The sequence below is a fragment of the Coregonus clupeaformis genome, unplaced genomic scaffold, assembly GCF_020615455.1.
Source record: "Coregonus clupeaformis isolate EN_2021a unplaced genomic scaffold, ASM2061545v1 scaf0250, whole genome shotgun sequence".
Classification (NCBI taxonomy): Eukaryota; Metazoa; Chordata; class Actinopteri; order Salmoniformes; family Salmonidae; genus Coregonus; species Coregonus clupeaformis.
In genome coordinates, this window is record NW_025533705.1 from 198,455 (window position 1) to 215,483 (window position 17,029).

The following is a 17,029-nucleotide window of genomic DNA, read 5'->3' on the forward strand; positions in this document are numbered from 1 at the left end:
GGCAATAAATAGGCCATAGTGCAAAATAATTACAATTTAGTATTAATACTGGAATGATATATGTGCAAATAGAGATACTGGGGTGCAAATGAGCAAAATAAATAACAATATGGGGATGAGGTAGTTGGGTGGGCTAATTTCAGATGGGCTGGGTACAGGTGCAGTGATCGGTAAGGTGCTCTGACAACTGATGCTTAAAGTTAGTGAGGGAGATAAGAGTCTCCAGCTTCAGAGATTTTTGCAGTTCATTCCAGTCATTTGCAGCAGAGAACTGGAAGGAATGGCGGCCAAAGGAGGTGTTGGCTTTGGGGATGACCAGTGAGATATACCTGCTGGAACGCATACTACGGGTGGGTGTTGCTATGGTGACCAATGATCTAAGATAAGGCGGGGATTTGCCTAGAAGTGATTTATAGATGGCCTGGAGCCAGTGGGCTTGATGACGAATATGTAGTGAGGGCCAGCCAACGAGAGCATACAGGTCACAGTGGTGGGTAGTATAAGGGGCTTTGGTGACAAAACGGATGGCACTGTGATAGACTACATCCAATTTGCTGAGTAGAGTGTTGGAAGCTATTTTGTAAATTTAAATTTAGATTTTAGTCATTTAGCAGACGCTCTTATCCAGAGTGACTTACAGTTAGTGAGTGCATAAATTTTTCATACTGGCCCCCCGTGGGAAACGAACCCACAACCCTGGCGTTGCAAGCGCCACGCTCTACCAACTGGCCCCCCGTGGGAAACGAACCCACAACCCTGGCGTTGCAAGCGCCACGCTCTACCAACTGGCCCCCCGGGGGAAACGAACCCACAACCCTGGCGTTGCAAGCGCCACGCTCTACCAACTGGCCCCCCGTGGGAAACGAACCCACAACCCTGGCGTTGCAAGCGCCACGCTCTACCAACTGGCCCCCGTGGGAAACGAACCCACAACCCTGGCGTTGCAAAGCGCCACGCTCTACCAACTGCCCCCCGTGGAAAGAACCCACAACCCTGGCGTTGCAAGCGCCACGCTCTACCAACTGGCCCCCGTGGGAAACGAACCCACAACCCTGGCGTTGCAAACGCCACGCTCTACCAACTGGCCCCCCGTGGGAAACGAACCCACAACCCTGGCGTTGCAAGCGCCACGCTCTACCAACTGGCCCCCCGTGGGAAACGAACCCACAACCCTGGCGTTGCAAGCACCATGCTCTACCAACTGGCCCCCCGTGGGAAATGAACCCACAACCCTGGCGTTGCAAGCACCATGCTCTACCAACTGGCCCCCCGTGGGAAACGAACCCACAACCCTGGCGTTGCAAGCGCCACGCTCTACCAACTGAGCTACAGCGACATCGCCGAAGTCAAGGATCTGTAGGATAGTCCGTTTTACGAGGGCATGTTTGGCAGCATGAGTGAAGGAGGCTTTATTGCGAAATAGGAAGCCAATTCTAGATTTAACTTTGGATTGGAGATGCTTAATGTGAGTCTGGAAGGAGAGTTTACAGTCTAACCAGACACCTAGGTATTTGTAGTTGTCCACATATTCTAAGTCAGACCCGTCGAGAGTAGTGATTCTAGTCGGGCGGGCGGGCGGGTGCAAGCAGCGTTCGATTGAAGAGCATGCGTTTAGTTTTACTAGCGTTTAAGAGCAGTTGGAGGCTACGGAAGGAGTGTTGTATGGCATTGAAGCTCGTTTGGAGGTTTGTTAACACATTGTCCAATGAAGGGCCAGATGTATACAAAATGGTGTCATCTGCATAGAGGTGGATCTGAGAGTCACCAGCAGCAAGAGCGACATCATTAATATACACAGAGAAAAGAGTCGGCCCGAGAATTTAACCCTGTGGCACCCCCATATAGACTGCCAGAGGTCCAGACAACAGGCCCTCCGATTTGACACATTGAACTCTATCTGAGAAGTAGTTGGTGAACCAGGCGAGGCAGTCATTTGAGAAACCAAGGCTATTTAGTCTGCCAATAAGAATGCGGTGATTGACAGAGTCAAAAGCCTTGGCCAGGTCGATGAAGACGGCTGCAGAGTACTGTCTTTTATCGATCGCGGTTATTATATCGTTTAGGACCTTGAGCGTGGCTGAGGTGCACCCATGACCAGCTCGGAAACCAGATTGCATAGCGGAGAAGGTACGGTGGGATTCGAAATGGTCGGTGATCTGTTTGTTAACTAGGCTTTCAAATACTTTCGAAAGGCAGTGCAGGATGGATATAGGTCTGTAACAGTTTGGATCTAGAGTGTCTAATCTCTGGGGATCTCAGACGATAACGAAAGAGAGGTTGAACAGGCTAGTAATAGGGGTTGCGACAATTTCGGCGGCTAATTTTAGAAAGAAAAAGTCCAGATTGCTTTGCCCAGCTGATTTGTAGGGGTCCAGATTTAGCAGCTCTTTCAGAACATCAGCTGTCTGAATTTGGGTGAAGGAGAAGCGGGGGGGACATGGCAGGTTGCAGCGGAGGGTGCAGAGCTGGTGTTAAAATACTTTGTGAATTCCACCAGGTTCATATATTAATATAGCATGTTGATTTGTTATCAGGCTGCATCCTGGGGAATAGGGGAGTGTGTACTTACGTTTAGCCCTGCGTGCTAAGGAGAGGTAGGCACGCTTTGTCTGTCGTCTTCAGAAAAGTACGATTCCTTTAAGCACAAAGTCATGACACATAATGTTGTATATTTAGAGTTTACTCATAAGTGGATGGTATTGTCAAGATGCTATTGTAATTGTACTTGTTAGGATGATATGAACATTCTGAATTCAACATGTGGTTACTAGCTAGCTAAGGTATTGTATGTGTGAACGATGGCTAGCTCCTCCACTGATCCCAGTTCAGTTCAACATGTGGTTACTAGCTAGCTAAGGTATTGTATGTGTGAACGATGGCTAGCTCCTCCACTGATCCCAGTCCTGTGTATTGTGCGTCTGTTGTAGAAAGAGGCGACTATTGGCAGAACATATTTGTGCTCTACAAAGGTTTTGGATTTTCTTTTGGATGCAGGTATGTGGATTTATCTATGTTAAATGTATGTTATGTGTTGATACATTATAAGGAGAGGCTGTACTCATTTTTGTATAGTAAAATAATTTTGATGAGAGAGGAGAGAGAGAGGTGACTATTGGCAGAACATATTTGTGCTCTACAAAAGGTTTTGTCTTTTCTTTTGGATGCAGAGAGAGAATTCTGATTCATTAAAACAGCCTGATCTCCGAAGTCCACGTCTATAGTCCCAATCAATCACACACAACGCAGAGATACAGCGGGGCAGTACAGCGCCGGTTACATTGGGGCCTTCTAGACCCGGATTCATCGTTGATCGACGTCAGCTCAATCACCGCGGCACTGCTGCTCTAGAGACTGTTTACATCATTGAGGTACTCCTGCCGCCTTGTGGCAAAAAGCGGAACTGCAATCTATTTTCTTTTCTGAAAACGATGTATTGAAAGTGCTGTTTATGGTTAACTAACATAGAAGTGTGTTCACCAACAGAAATGTTAACATAACATTAGTGGTTTAGTGACATGGCATCTTATAATGGTGATGATGAACACAAATGCACTGCTGGGAGGGGGAGGTTTTTCTCATACCCTGATCAAACCCATGTAAAGCGTGTAGGTTCCCCCATGTTTTGCTCCACTAAAAATACTGATGAAAGCCCTTCATCTAGTGTTAATCAAAATGCCCCTGTAGATGGTTTAGCTGAGCTGGTGACTCAGCTAGCCTGGGAAGTAGGGGGCTCCATTAAGGAGGAAATGCAGAGTGGTAGGTCCACTCATGAGCCACCAGTAAGTACAGAGACGATAAGTGATCATCACTCCGAGTCAGCAGGATATGTAGACCTCAGTAAAATGAAGTTCAACATGCAATCAGATGTGAAGGAACCTCCTACATATAGAGGAGATGGTACAGACAAATGCTCCATTCATGAATGGGAGGAGTTGATGAGAATATACTTGAGGAAGGGATGTCCTGTTGGGGAACAATCGGATGGGATTAGTTGATTATCTGGCAAAGCAAGAAACATGGTAAAGATAAATGTACGCAATGGGACAACTGTTGATCCTAAAGAGAAGCCAGAGATCGAATTTCAGCGAATTGGGCTACTCATGCATGCCTTTAGCTGATTTTTACAATACTAAACCTGTACCCGGAGAGGCTGTTATGGAGTATTGGGTTCGATTGAACAAGGCCATAGATGACGCTGACAAGGGCCTTAAGAGACAAGGTAAGAAGATTGACTCCAACTCAGATGTCGTCATTGATGTTTGTAACATACAGTGCCTTGCAAAAGTATTCATCCCCCTTGGTGTTTTTCCTATTTTGTTGCATTACAACCTGTAATTTAAATAGATTTTTATTTTGGATTTCATGTAATGGACATACACAAAATAGTCCAAATTGGTGAAGTGAAATGAAAAAATTACTTGTTTCATAAAATTCTAAAAAATAAATAACGGCAAAGTGGTGCGTGCATATGTATTCACCCCCTTTGCTATGAAGCCCCTAAATAAGATCTGGTGCAACCAATTACCTTCAGAAGTCACAGAATTAGTTAAATAAAGTCCACCTGTGTGCAATCTAAGTGTGTCACATGATCTCAGTATATATACACCTGTTCTGAAAGGCCCCAAAGTCTGCAACACCACTAAGCAATGGGCACCACCAAGCAAGCGGCACCATGAAGACCAAGGAGCTCTCCAAACAGGTCAGGGACAAAGTTGTGGTACAGATCAGGGTTGGTTTATTTTAAAAAATATCAGAAACTTTCAACATCCCACGGAGCACCATTAAATCTATTATTAAAAAATTGAAAGAATATGGCACCACAACAAACCTGCCAAGAGAGGGCCGCCCACCAAAACTCACAGACCAGGCAAGGAGGGCATTCATCAGAGAGGCAACAAAGAGACCAAAGATAACCCTGAAGGAGCTGCAAAGCTCCACAGCGGAGATTGGAGTATCTGTCCATAGGACCACTTTAAGCTGTACACTCCACAGAGCTGGGCTTTACGGAAGAGTGGCCAGAAAAAAACCATAGCTTAAAGAAAAGAAATAAGCAAACATGTTTGGTGTTCGCCAAAAGGCATATGGGAGACTGCCCAAACATATGGAAGAAGGTACTCTGGTCAGAAGAGACTAAAATTGAGCTTTTTGCCCATCAAGGAAAACGCTATGTCTGGCGCAAACCCAACACCTCTCATCACCCCGAGAACACCATCCCCACAGTGAAGCATGGTGGTGGCAGCATCATGCTGTGGGGTTGTTTTTCATCAGCAGGGACTGGGAAACTGGTCAGAATTGAAGGAATGATGGATGGCGCTAAATAGAGGGAAATTCTTGAAGGAAACCTGTCTCAGTCTTCCAGAGATTTGAGACTGGGACGGAGGTTCACCTTCCAGCAGGACAATGACCGTAAGCATACTGCTAAAGCAACACTTGAGTGGTTTAAGGGGAAACATTTAAATGTCTTGGAATGGCATAGTCAAAGCCCAGACCTCAATCCAATTGAGAATCTGTGGTATGACTTAAAGATTGCTGTACACCAGCGGAACCCATCCAACTTGAAGGAGTTGTAGCAGTTTTGCCTTGAAGAATGGGCAAAAATCCCAGTGGCTAGATGTGCCAAGCTTATAGAGACATACCCCAAGAGACTTGCAGCTGTAATTGCTGCAATAGGTGGCTCTACAAAGTATTGACTTGGGTGGGGGGGGGGGGGGTGAACAGTTATGCACGCTCAAGTTTTCAGTTTTTTGTCTTATTTCTTGTTTGTTTCAAAATAAAAAATATTTTGCATCTTCAAAGAGGTAGGCCTGTTGTGTAAATCAAATGCTACAAATCCCCACAAAATCCATTTTAATTCCAGGTTGTAAGGAAACAAAATAGGAAAAATGCCAAGGGGGGTGAATCGCAAGACACTGTATTGCCCTGCCCCCTAACAGGCAGCAGTATTCCAATACAAGTCTGCTGAGAAATGGATTGAGAGTGAAGTACAGGAGAGAATCTATGAACATGAACGCTGCAGAAAGGCCACCATGTGTCAATCTACCGCAGTATCCTCAAAGCAAGTAACCGTACATCCCCAGACAACTCAGTTTGAATGTGGGGCCAATGGGGGTGCGTGCAGTGACACTTCTCTCACATCAAGCGCCAAACAAGATGGGCAGAGTGCAAGTATCGAGAGGCTCATTCACCTGCTTGAACGTACCTTAGAGAAGAGCACACCACCTGTTATGGTTTCACAGACATAGGCCAGGGCGCCATCTTTCCCCGCCCAGCCCTTCAGGCGTAGATCACTCCACTGTGATGCACTGTAGACATGAGAACCTGTGCCTCTGGTGCTTTTCCCCAGATCATTGGAAGTCAAATTGTCCAAAACAGGGGGAACGCTTTGCCAATCCCGGCGGTGAGAGACGCCCAACACAGCAGCAGAGAAACCCACTACAGCAGCAGAGAAACCCACTACAGCAGCAGAGAAACCCACTACAGCAGCAGAGAAACCCACTACAGCAGCAGAGAAACCCACTACAGCAGCAGAGAAACCCACTACAGCAGCAGAGAAACCCACTACAGCAGCAACCGTTAAACTGACACGCCCACAGGTGAAAGGGGGAAATGTGGGTGTTCAACTGTCTGCCCCCAAGAAAGAATCTGATGATCTCGAGAAAACATATGAGATGTTGTGTTCTGATGCGAAAGGAGGAGAAACAATTGTTATGTTTGGTTCACAAGAGGTTGAGGCTTTTTCAGATTTGTTTTCCACTTCTGTGTCTGTACATGGGAAAGTGCAGCTTAAGGGCATGCTTGACACTGGGTCTATGGCCTGTACATTGAGTGAACCTACTGAGCAGAGACTTTTGGAAGCAGGTGCCCTTCCTCAGCAATATCAGCCTCCTAAAGAGTTGTGGGGGGAAGTGGGTTGTGGGGGGAAGAAGGCCTCACCAAAGTGTTTCTATGACTTGGAGATGCAGATCTATGGGATTGATGTTAAAGTGCCCACCCTAGTTATTCCTGGACAGCGTGATGATCTTATCCTGGGATCGAATGTCATTAAGCATCTATTGCATGATATGAAGGGCACTGACAAATACTGGAAGCTAGTCAACAACATGGATGGCCAGACTCACTCACTAGAGGGTGAGCAGTTTCTGCAGATGATGACTAGTGTCACAAGATGGAAGGGACAGGAAGTTGATAGCAAGATTGGGACCGTGAAGCTCACTCAAGCTGTAACTCTTTTTCCCAAGACTGAACACTTAGCTTGGGGTAAACTTCCTACAAATGTGGCATTGTCTCCAGGCAGCACTGCAATAGTCGAGCCTACCAGGTCAAAGGTCATGCCCAGATACATACTTGTGTTTTAGAGTTATTACGCCCATGTGGGGAGATGGCTGGGTCCCTTTAAAGGTAGTAAACTGTTCAGATAAACATCTCACTCTAAGACGTAATATGAAGCTGGCCGATGTGTCCACATGCTTGGCTGTTGAGGATGCAACAATCTTCCAGGGCCTTCATGAGGTGAGGAAAACCCCAGTGGAACAGAAGCAGGATGACAATGGCTGCCACAACCTGAAACAAAGATTGTCAGATCTAGGATTAGGAGACATCGACATTGATGGATGCCAAGTGACTGACTAGTGGAAGGAGAAGCTTGTGAATGCCATCACAAAATATGAAGACATCTTCTCAAGACATAATCTGGACTGCGGAGAAGCCAGGGGTTATGTTCACCGTATCCACCTGGTCGATGACAGATCCTTCCGCCTACCATACAGAACGGTTCCGACTTGCTCCTACCTACCTCTCTGATTTGGTCCTGCCGTACATACCTAAACATACGCTACGGTCACAAGACGCAGGCCTCCTTATTGTCCCTCAAATGTCGAAGCAAACAGCTGGAGGCAGGGCTTTCTCCTATAGAGCTCCATTTTATGGAATGGTCTGCCTATCCATGTGAGAGACGCAGACTCAGTCTCGACCTTAAGTCTTTACTGAAGACTCATCTCTTCAGTAGGTCCTATGATTGAGTGTAGTCTGGCCCAGGGGTGCGAAGGTGACCAGCAAGGCACTGGAGTGACGAACCGCCCTTGCTGTCTCTGCCTGGCCGGCTCCCCTCTCTCCACTGAGATTCTCTGCCTCTGACCCTATTACGGGGGCTGAGTCACTGGCTTACTAGTGCTCTTCCATGCCGTCCCTAGGAGGGGTGCGTCACGTCGTGCCAGGGTTATTGCGTTATACTCGACTTGAGTGGGTTGAGTCACTGACGTGATCTTCTTGTCCGGTCTTGCGCCACCTCGAGCTCGTGCGGTGGTGGTAATATTTGTGGGCTATACTCAGCCTTGTCTCAGTGTAGCAAGTTGGTGCTCCTAACCCCTCCCATAGCACCACAGTCCCCCTATGGGAGGGGTTAGGAGTTAGGGGGAGTGTGGTTCTATGTGAGGGGTTAGGATCTAGGGGGAGTGTGGTTCTATGTGAGGGGTTAGGATATAGGGGTAGTGTGGTGCTATGGGAGAGGTTAGAAGCTAGGGGGTGTGGTGCTATGGGAGGGGTTAGAAGCTAGGGGGAGTGTGGTGCTATGGGAGGGGTTAGGAAATAGGGGAGTGTGGTGCTATGGGAGGGGTTAGGATATAGGGGGGGTGTGGTGCTATGGGAGGGGTTAGAAGCTAGGGGGAGTGTGGTTCTATGTGAGGGGTTAGGATATAGGGGGAGTGTGGTGCTCTGGGAGGGGTTAGGAGTTAGGGGGAGTGTGGTGCTCTGGGAGGGGGTTAGGAAATAGGGGAGGTGGTGCTCTGGGAGGGGTTAGGAGTTAGGGGGAGTGTGGTGCTCTGGGAGGGTTAGGAGTTAGGGGGAGTGTGGTGCTCTGGGAGGGGTTAGGAGTTAGGGGAGTGTGGTGCTCTGGGAGGGGTTAGGAGTTAGGGGAGTGTGGTGCTCTGGGAGGGGTTAGAAGCTAGGGGGTGTGGTGCTATGGGAGGGGTTAGAAGCTAGGGGGAGTGTGGTGCTCTGGGAGGGGTTAGGAGTTAGGGGGAGTGTGGTGCTCTGGGAGGGGTTAGGAGTTAGGGGGAGTGTGGTGCTCTGGGAGGGGTTAGGAGTTAGGGGGAGTGTGGTGCTCTGGGGAGGGGTTAGGAGTTAGGGGGAGTGTGGTGCTCTGGGAGGGGTTAGGAGTTAGGGGAGTGTGGTGCTCTGGGAGGGGGTTAGGAGTTAGGGGGAGTGTGGTGCCTGGGAGGGGGTTAGGATATAGGGGGAGTGTGGTGCTCTGGGAGGGGTTAGGAGTTAGGGGAGTGTGGTGCTCTGGGAGGGGTTAGGAGTTAGGGGAGTGTGGTGCTCTGGGAGGGGTTAGGAGTTAGGGGAGTGTGGTGCTCTGGGAGGGTTAGGAGTTAGGGGAGTGTGGTGCTCTGGGAGGGGTTAGGATATAGGGGAGTGTGGTGCTCTGGGAGGGGTTAGGAGTTAGGGGAGTGTGGTGCTCTGGGAGGGGTTAGGAGTTAGGGGAGTGTGGTGCTCTGGGAGGGGTTAGGAGTTATGGGGGAGTGTGGTGCTCTGGGAGGGGTTAGGAGTTAGGGGGAGTGTGGTGCTCTGGGAGGGGTTAGGATATAGGGGGAGTGTGGTGCTCTGGGAGGGGTTAGGAGTTAGGGGGAGTGTGGTGCTCTGGGAGGGGTTAGGAGTTAGGGGGAGTGTGGTGCTCTGGGAGGGGTTAGGAGTTAGGGGGAGGTGGTGCTCTGGGAGGGGTTAGGAGTTATGGGGAGTGTGGTGCTCTGGGGAGGGGTTAGGAGTTATGGGGAGTGTGGTGCTCTGGGAGGGGTTAGGAGTTAGGGGAGTGTGGTGCTCTGGGAGGGGGTTAGGAGTTAGGGGGGAGTGTGGTGCTCTGGGAGGGGTTAGGAGTTAGGGGGAGTGTGGTGCTCTGGGAGGGGTTAGGAGTTATGTGGAGTGTGGTGCTCTGGGAGGGGTTAGGATATAGGGGGAGTGTGGTGCTCTGGGAGGGGTTAGGAGTTAGGGGGAGTGTGGTGCTCTGGGAGGGGTTAGGAGTTAGGGGGAGTGTGGTGCTCTGGGAGGGGTTAGGAGTTATGTGGAGTGTGGTGCTCTGGGAGGGGTTAGGAGTTATGTGGAGTGTGGTGCTCTGGGAGGGGTTAGGAGTTATGTGGAGTGTGGTGCTCTGGGAGGGGTTAGGAGTTATGTGGAGTGTGGTGCTCTGGGAGGGGTTAGAAGTTATGTGGAGTGTGGTGCTCTGGGAGGGGTTAGGAGTTAGGGGGAGTGTGGTGCTCTGGGAGGGGTTAGGAGTTAGGGGGGAGTGTGGTGCTCTGGGAGGGGTTAGGAGTTAGGGGGAGTGTGGTGCTCTGGGAGGGGTTAGGAGTTAGGGGAGTGTGGTGCTCTGGGAGGGGGTTAGGAGTTAGGGGGAGTGTGGTGCTCTGGGAGGGGTTAGGAGTTAGGGGGAGTGTGGTGCTCTGGGAGGGGTTAGGAGTTAGGGGAGTGTGGTGCTCTGGGAGGGGTTAGGAGTTAGGGGGAGTGTGGTGCTCTGGGAGGGGTTAGGAGTTATGTGGAGTGTGGTGCTCTGGGGAGGGGTTAGGAGTTAGTGGAGTGTGGGTGCTCTGGGAGGGGTTAGGAGTTATGTGGAGTGTGGTGCTCTGGGGAGGGGTTAGGAGTTATGTGAGTGTGGTGCTCTGGGAGGGGGTTAGAAGTTATGTGGAGTGTGGTGCTCTGGGAGGGGGTTAGGAGTTAGGGGGAGTGTGGTGCTCTGGGAGGGGTTAGGAGTTAGGGGGAGTGTGGTGCTCTGGGAGGGTTAGGAGTTAGGGGGAGTGTGGTGCTCTGGGAGGGGTTAGGAGTTAGGGGAGTGTGGTGCTCTGGGAGGGGTTAGGAGTTAGGGGAGTGTGGTGCTCTGGGAGGGGTTAGGAGTTAGGGGAGTGTGGTGCTCTGGGAGGGGTTAGGAGTTAGGGGAGTGTGGTGCTCTGGGAGGGGTTAGGAGTTAGGGGGAGTGTGGTGCTCTGGGAGGGGTTAGGAGTTAGGGGGAGTGAAGATCTCTGGGTGTGGTTAGGATTTAGGGGGAGTTTGGCGCTATGTGAGGGGTTAATTGGAGCTTTTTACTATGGGAGGGGTTAGGGTTAGGAGAAAAAGTGTTGCTATGGATAGAACGGCTGACTCCGGTAAGACAAGGGCTGGTGCACAAAATAAAATACTAAGGAAGTCTCGAGGTTTTGCTCGCCTGAGGTAGAGTATCTTATGATAAGCTGTAGACCACACTATTTACCAAGAGAGTTTTCATCTATATTTTTCATAGCTGTCTATTTACCACCACAAACCAATGCTGGCATTAAGATTGCACTCAATGAGCTGTATAAGGCCATAAGGGAACAGGAAAACGCTCATCCAGAGGCAGCGCTCCTAGTGGCCGGGGACTTTAATGCAGGGAAACTTAAATCCGTTCTACCTCATTTCTACCAGCATGTTAAATGTGCAACCAGAGGAAAAAAAACTCTAGACCACCTTTACTCCACACACAGAGACACATACAAAGCTCTCCCTCGCCCTCCATTTGGCAAATCTGACCATAACTCTATCCTCCTGATTCCTGCTTATAAGCAAAAACTAAAGCAGGAAGCACCAGTGACTCGGTTAATAAAAAAGTGGTCAGATGATGCAGATGCTAAGCTACAGGACTGTTTTGCTAGCACAGACTGGAACATGTTCCGGGATTCTTCAGACAGCATTGAGGAGTACACCACATCAGTAACTGGCTTCATCAATAACTGCATCGATGTTGTCGTCCCCACAGTGACCGTACGTACATATCCCAACCAGAAGCCATGGATTACAGGAAACATCCGCACTGAGCTAATGGGTAGAGCTGCCGCTTTCAAGGAGCGGGACTCTAACCCGGACGCTTATAAGAAATCCCGCTATGCCCTCTGACGAACCATCAAACAGGCAAAGAGTCAATAGAGGACTAAGATTGAATCGTACTACACCGGCTCTGACGCTCGTCGGATGTGGCAGGGCTTGAAAACGATTAGAGACTACAAAGGGAAGCACAGCCGCGAGCTGCCCAGTGACACAAGCCTACCAGAAGTGCTAAACCACTTCTACGCTCGCTTCGAGGCAAGCAACACTGAAGCATGCATGAGAGCACCAGCTGTTCCGGATGACTATGTGATCACGCTCTCCGTAGCCGATGTGAGTAAGACTTTTAAGCAGGTCAACATTCACAAGGCCGCAGGGCCAGACGGATTACCAGGACGTGTACTCCGAGCATGTGCTGACCAACTGGCAAGTGTCTTCATTGACATTTTCAACATGTCCCTGACTGAGTCTGTAATACCAACATGTTTCAAGCAGACCACCATAGTCCCCGTGCCCAAGGACTCTAAGATAACCTGCCTAAATGACTACCGACCCGTAGCACTGACGTCTGTAGCCATGAAGTGCTTTGAAAGGCTGGTCATGGCTCACATCAACACCATTATCCCAGAAACCCTAGACCCACTAATTTGCATACCGCCCCAACAGATCCACAGATGATGCAATCTCTATTGCACTCCACACTGCCCTTTCCCACCTGGACAAGAGGAACACCTACGTGAGAATGCTATTCATTGACTACAGCTCAGCATTCAACACCATAGTGCCCTCAAAGCTCATCACTAAGCTAAGGATCCTGGGACTAAACCCCTCCCTCTGCAACTGTATCCTGGACTTCCTGACGGACCGCCCCCAGGTGGTAAGGGTAGGTAACAACACATCTGCCACACTGATCCTCAACACGGGGGCCCCTCAGGTGTGCGTGCTCAGTCCCCTCCTGTACTCCCTGTTCACCCATGACTGCATGGCCAGGCACAACTCCAACACCATCATTAAGTTTGCCGACGACACAACAGTGGTAGGCCTGATCACCGACAACGATGAGACAGCCTATAGGGAGGAGGTCAGAGACCTGGCCGTGTGGTGCCAGGATGACAACCTCTCCCTCAACGTGCCCAAGACAAAGGAGATGATTGTGGACTACAGGAAAAAAAAAGAGGACTGAGCACATCCCCATTCTCATCAACGGGGCTGTAGTGGAACAGGTTGAGAGCTTCAAGTTCTTTGGTGTCCACATCACCAACAAACTATCATGGTCCAAACACACCAAGACAGTCGTGAAGAGGGCACGACAAAGCCTATTCCCCCTCAGGAGACTGAAAAGATTTGGCATGGGTCCTCAGATCCTCAGAAAAATTCTACAGCTGCACCATCGAGAGCATCCTGACTGGTTGCATCACTGCCTGGTATGGCAACTGCTTGGCCTCTGACCGCAAGGCACTACAGAGGGTAGTGCGTACGGCCCAGTACATCACTGGGGCCAAGCTTCCTGCCATCCAGGACCTCTATACCAGGCGGTGTCAGAGGAAGGCCCTCAAAATTGTCAAAGACTCCAGCCACCCTAGTCATAGACTGTTCTCTCTGCTACCGCACGGCAAGCGGTACCGGAGTGCCAAGTCTAGGTCCAAAAGACTTCTCAACAGCTTCTACCCCCAAGCCATAAGACTCCTGAACAGCTAATCATGGCTACCCGGACTATTTGCACTGCCCCCCACCCCCACCCCATCTTTTTACGCTCCTGCTACTCTGTTAATTATTTATGCATAGTCACTTTAACTCTACCCACATGTACATATTACTTCAACTACCTCAACTAGCCGGTGCCCCCGCACATTGACTCTGCACCGGTACCCCCCTGTGATAGCCTCCCAAATGTTGTTTTATTTTACTTTTTTATAAAAAATAAATGCACTGTTGGTTAAGGGCTTAGTAAGCATTTCACTGTAATGTCTGCACCTGTTATATTCGGCGCATGTGGCCAATACAATTTGATTTGATTTGATTTGATGGAGGGTTAGGAGTTAAATTGAGTTTGGTGCTATGGGAGGGTTAGGAGTTAGGGGGAATGTGGTGATATGGAGGGTTAGGATTTAGGGGGAATGTGGTGATATGGAGGGTTAGGAGTTAGGGGGAATGTGGTGATATGGAGGGTTAGGATTTAGGGGGAATGTGGTGATATGGAGGGTTAGGAGTTAGGGGGAGTGGTGATATGGAGGGTTAGGAGTTAGGGGGAATGTGGTGATATGGAGGGTTAGGATTTAGGGGGAATGTGGTGATATGGAGGGTTAGGAGTTAGGGGGAGTGTGGTGATATGGAGGGTTAGGAGTTAGGGGGAATGTGGTGATATGGAGGGTTAGGATTTAGGGGGAATGTGGTGATATGGAGGGTTAGGAGTTAGGGGGAGTGTGGTGATATGGAGGGTTAGGAGTTAGGGGGAGTGTGGTGATATGGAGGGTTAGGAGTTAGGGGGAGTGTGTTGCTATTGGAGTGGTTAAGCGGAGTTTGGTGCTATGGAACTGTTTAGGGTTAGAGTTAGGGAGGGACTAGGAGTTAGGGGTAGTGTGGTGATATTGGAGGGGTTAGGATATAGGGGGAGTGTGGTGCTCTGGGAGGGGTTAGGATATAGGGGGAGTGTGGTGCTATGGGAGGGGTTAGGATATAGGGGGAGTGTGGTCCTATGGGAGGGGTTAGGATATAGGGGGAGTGTGGTGCTATGGGAGGGGTTAGGAGTTAGGGGGAGTGTGGTGCTATGGAAGGGGTTAGGATATAGGGGGAGTGTGGTTCTATGGGAGGGGTTAGGAGTTAGGGGGAGTGTGGTGCTATGGAAGGGGTTAGGATATAGGGGGAGTGTGGTGCTATGGAAGGGGTTAGGATATAGGGGGAGTGTGGTGCTATTGGAGGGGTTAGGAGTTAGGGGGAGTGTGGTGCTATGGAAGGGGTTAGGATATAGGGGGAGTGTGGTGCTATGGAAGGGGTTAGGATATAGGGGGAGTGTGGTGCTATTGGAGGGGTTAGGATATAGGGGGAGTGTGGTGCTATGGAAGGGGTTAGGATATAGGGGGAGTGTGGTGCTATGGAAGGGGTTAGGATATAGGGGGAGTGTGGTGCTATTGGAGGGGTTAGGATATAGGGGGAGTGTAGTGCTGGGTCTTACACTGGGTTGTTGCACTGGCGAGTTCTGAAGCGAACCCCGGTCCCACAGGAGCGGGAACAGGAACCATATTTAGTCCAGGAGCCCCAGGAGCCATCCTGCGTCACCTGGTTGGCATTCTTCCACATGCAGTGACCTTTATAGCACCACTATAGAGGAACCAGAGGACAGTCAGACAGACACAACAACAAGCTGAGCTAATGGTTCCATAGTCATGCATTGTTTAGGAGGAGTTCTCACCTTCCCAGGAGCACACTCAGTCCCGTCCAGGGGAGGGCCTTTCTTGGTCTTGCAGAAGTATGGGTTGTCAGGGTGACTGCACCACAGCTGCTTACACGGGTCAAATGTGCGAAACTGGAAGAAGAAGAGGAAGAAGAAGACATGACCAACAGCACCATTCAGAACCCAAAAGCACCAACAGCACCATTCAGAACCCAACAACACCATACAGAATCCAACAACACCATTCCGAACCCAACAGCACCAACAACACCATTCAGAACCCAACAGCACCAACAACACCATACAGAACCCAACAGCACCAATAACACCATACAGAACACAACAGCACCAACAACACCATTCAGAACCCAACAGCACCAATAACACCATTCAGAACCCAACAGCACCAATAACACCATAAAGAACCCAACAGCACCAATAACACCATACAGAACACAACAGCACCAACAACACCATTCAGAACCCAACAGCACCAATAACACCATTCAGAACCCAACAGCACCAATAACACCATAAAGAACCCAACAGCACCAACAAAACCATACAATCAATCAATCAATCAATTTTATTTTATATAGCCCTTCTTACATCAGCTAATATCTCGAAGTGCTGTACAGAAACCCAGCCTAAAACCCCAAACAGCTAGTAATGCAGGTGTAGAAGCACGGTGGCTAGGAAAAACTCCCTAGAAAGGCGAAAACCTAGGAAGAAACCTAGAGAGGAACCAGGCTATGAGGGGTGGCCAGTCCTCTTCTGGCTGTGCCGGGTGAAGATTATAACAGAACCATGCCAAGATGTTCAAAAATGTTCATAAGTGACAAGCATGGTCAAATAATAATCAGGAATAAATCTCAGTTGGCTTTTCATAGCCGATCATTAAGAGTTGAAAACAGCAGGTCTGGGACAGGTAGGGGTTCCATAACCGCAGGGCAGAACAGTTGAAACTGGAATAGCAGCAAGGCCAGGCGGACTGGGGACAGCAAGGAGTCACCACGGCCGGTAGTCCCGACGTATGGTCCTAGGTGCTCAGGTCTCTCAGTTGGCTTTTCATAGCCGATCATTAAGAGTTGAAAACAGCAGGTCTGGGACAGGTAGGGTTTTCGTAACCGCAGGCAGAACAGTTGAAACTGGAATAGCAGCAAGGCCAGGCGGACTGGGGACAGCAAGGTGTCATCATGCCCGGTAGTCCTGACGTATGGTCCTAGGGCTCAGGTTCTCAGAGAGAAAGAGAGAACGAGAGAATTAGAGAGAGCATACTTAAATTCACACAGGACACTGGATAAGACAGGAGAAGTACTCCAGGTATAACCAACTAACCCCAGCCCCCCGACACATAAACTACTGCAGCATAAATACTGGAGGCTGAGACAGGAGCGGTCCGGAGACACTGTGGCCCCATCCGAAGAAACCCCGGACAGGGCCAAACAGGAAGGATATAACCCCACCCACTCCGCCAAAGCACAGCCCCCGCACCACTAGAGGGATATCCTCAACCACCAACTTACAATCCTGAGACAAGGCCGAGTATAGCCCACAGAGGTCTCCACCACAGCACAAACCAAGGGGGGGGCGCCAACCCAGACAGGAAGATCACGTCAGTAACTCAACCCACTCAAGTGACGCACCCCTCCCAGGGACGGCATGAAAGAGCACCAGCAAGCCAGTGACTCAGCCCCTGCAACAGGGTTAGAGGCAGAGAACCCCAGTGGAGAGGGGAACCGGCCCGGCAGAGACAGCAAGGGCTGTTCGTTGCTCCAGAGCCTTTCCGTTCACCTTCACACTCCTGGGCCAGACTACACT

General features: G+C 49.8%; 1 protein-coding gene across 1 annotated transcript in view; it reads right to left on the reverse strand.

The window, feature by feature from the left end:
• Nucleotides 1–17,029, reverse strand: part of adamts3 (ADAM metallopeptidase with thrombospondin type 1 motif, 3) — a 384,520-nt gene that overhangs the window by 159,951 nt on the left and 207,540 nt on the right. Inside the window, exons 11-12 of the mRNA XM_041869483.2 lie at nt 15,227–15,340; nt 14,990–15,135 (exon numbers count right to left, since the gene is read on the reverse strand). Coding sequence (XP_041725417.2) covers nt 14,990–15,135; nt 15,227–15,340 — 260 coding nt within the window. The remainder of the gene's footprint in view (nt 1–14,989; nt 15,136–15,226; nt 15,341–17,029) is intronic.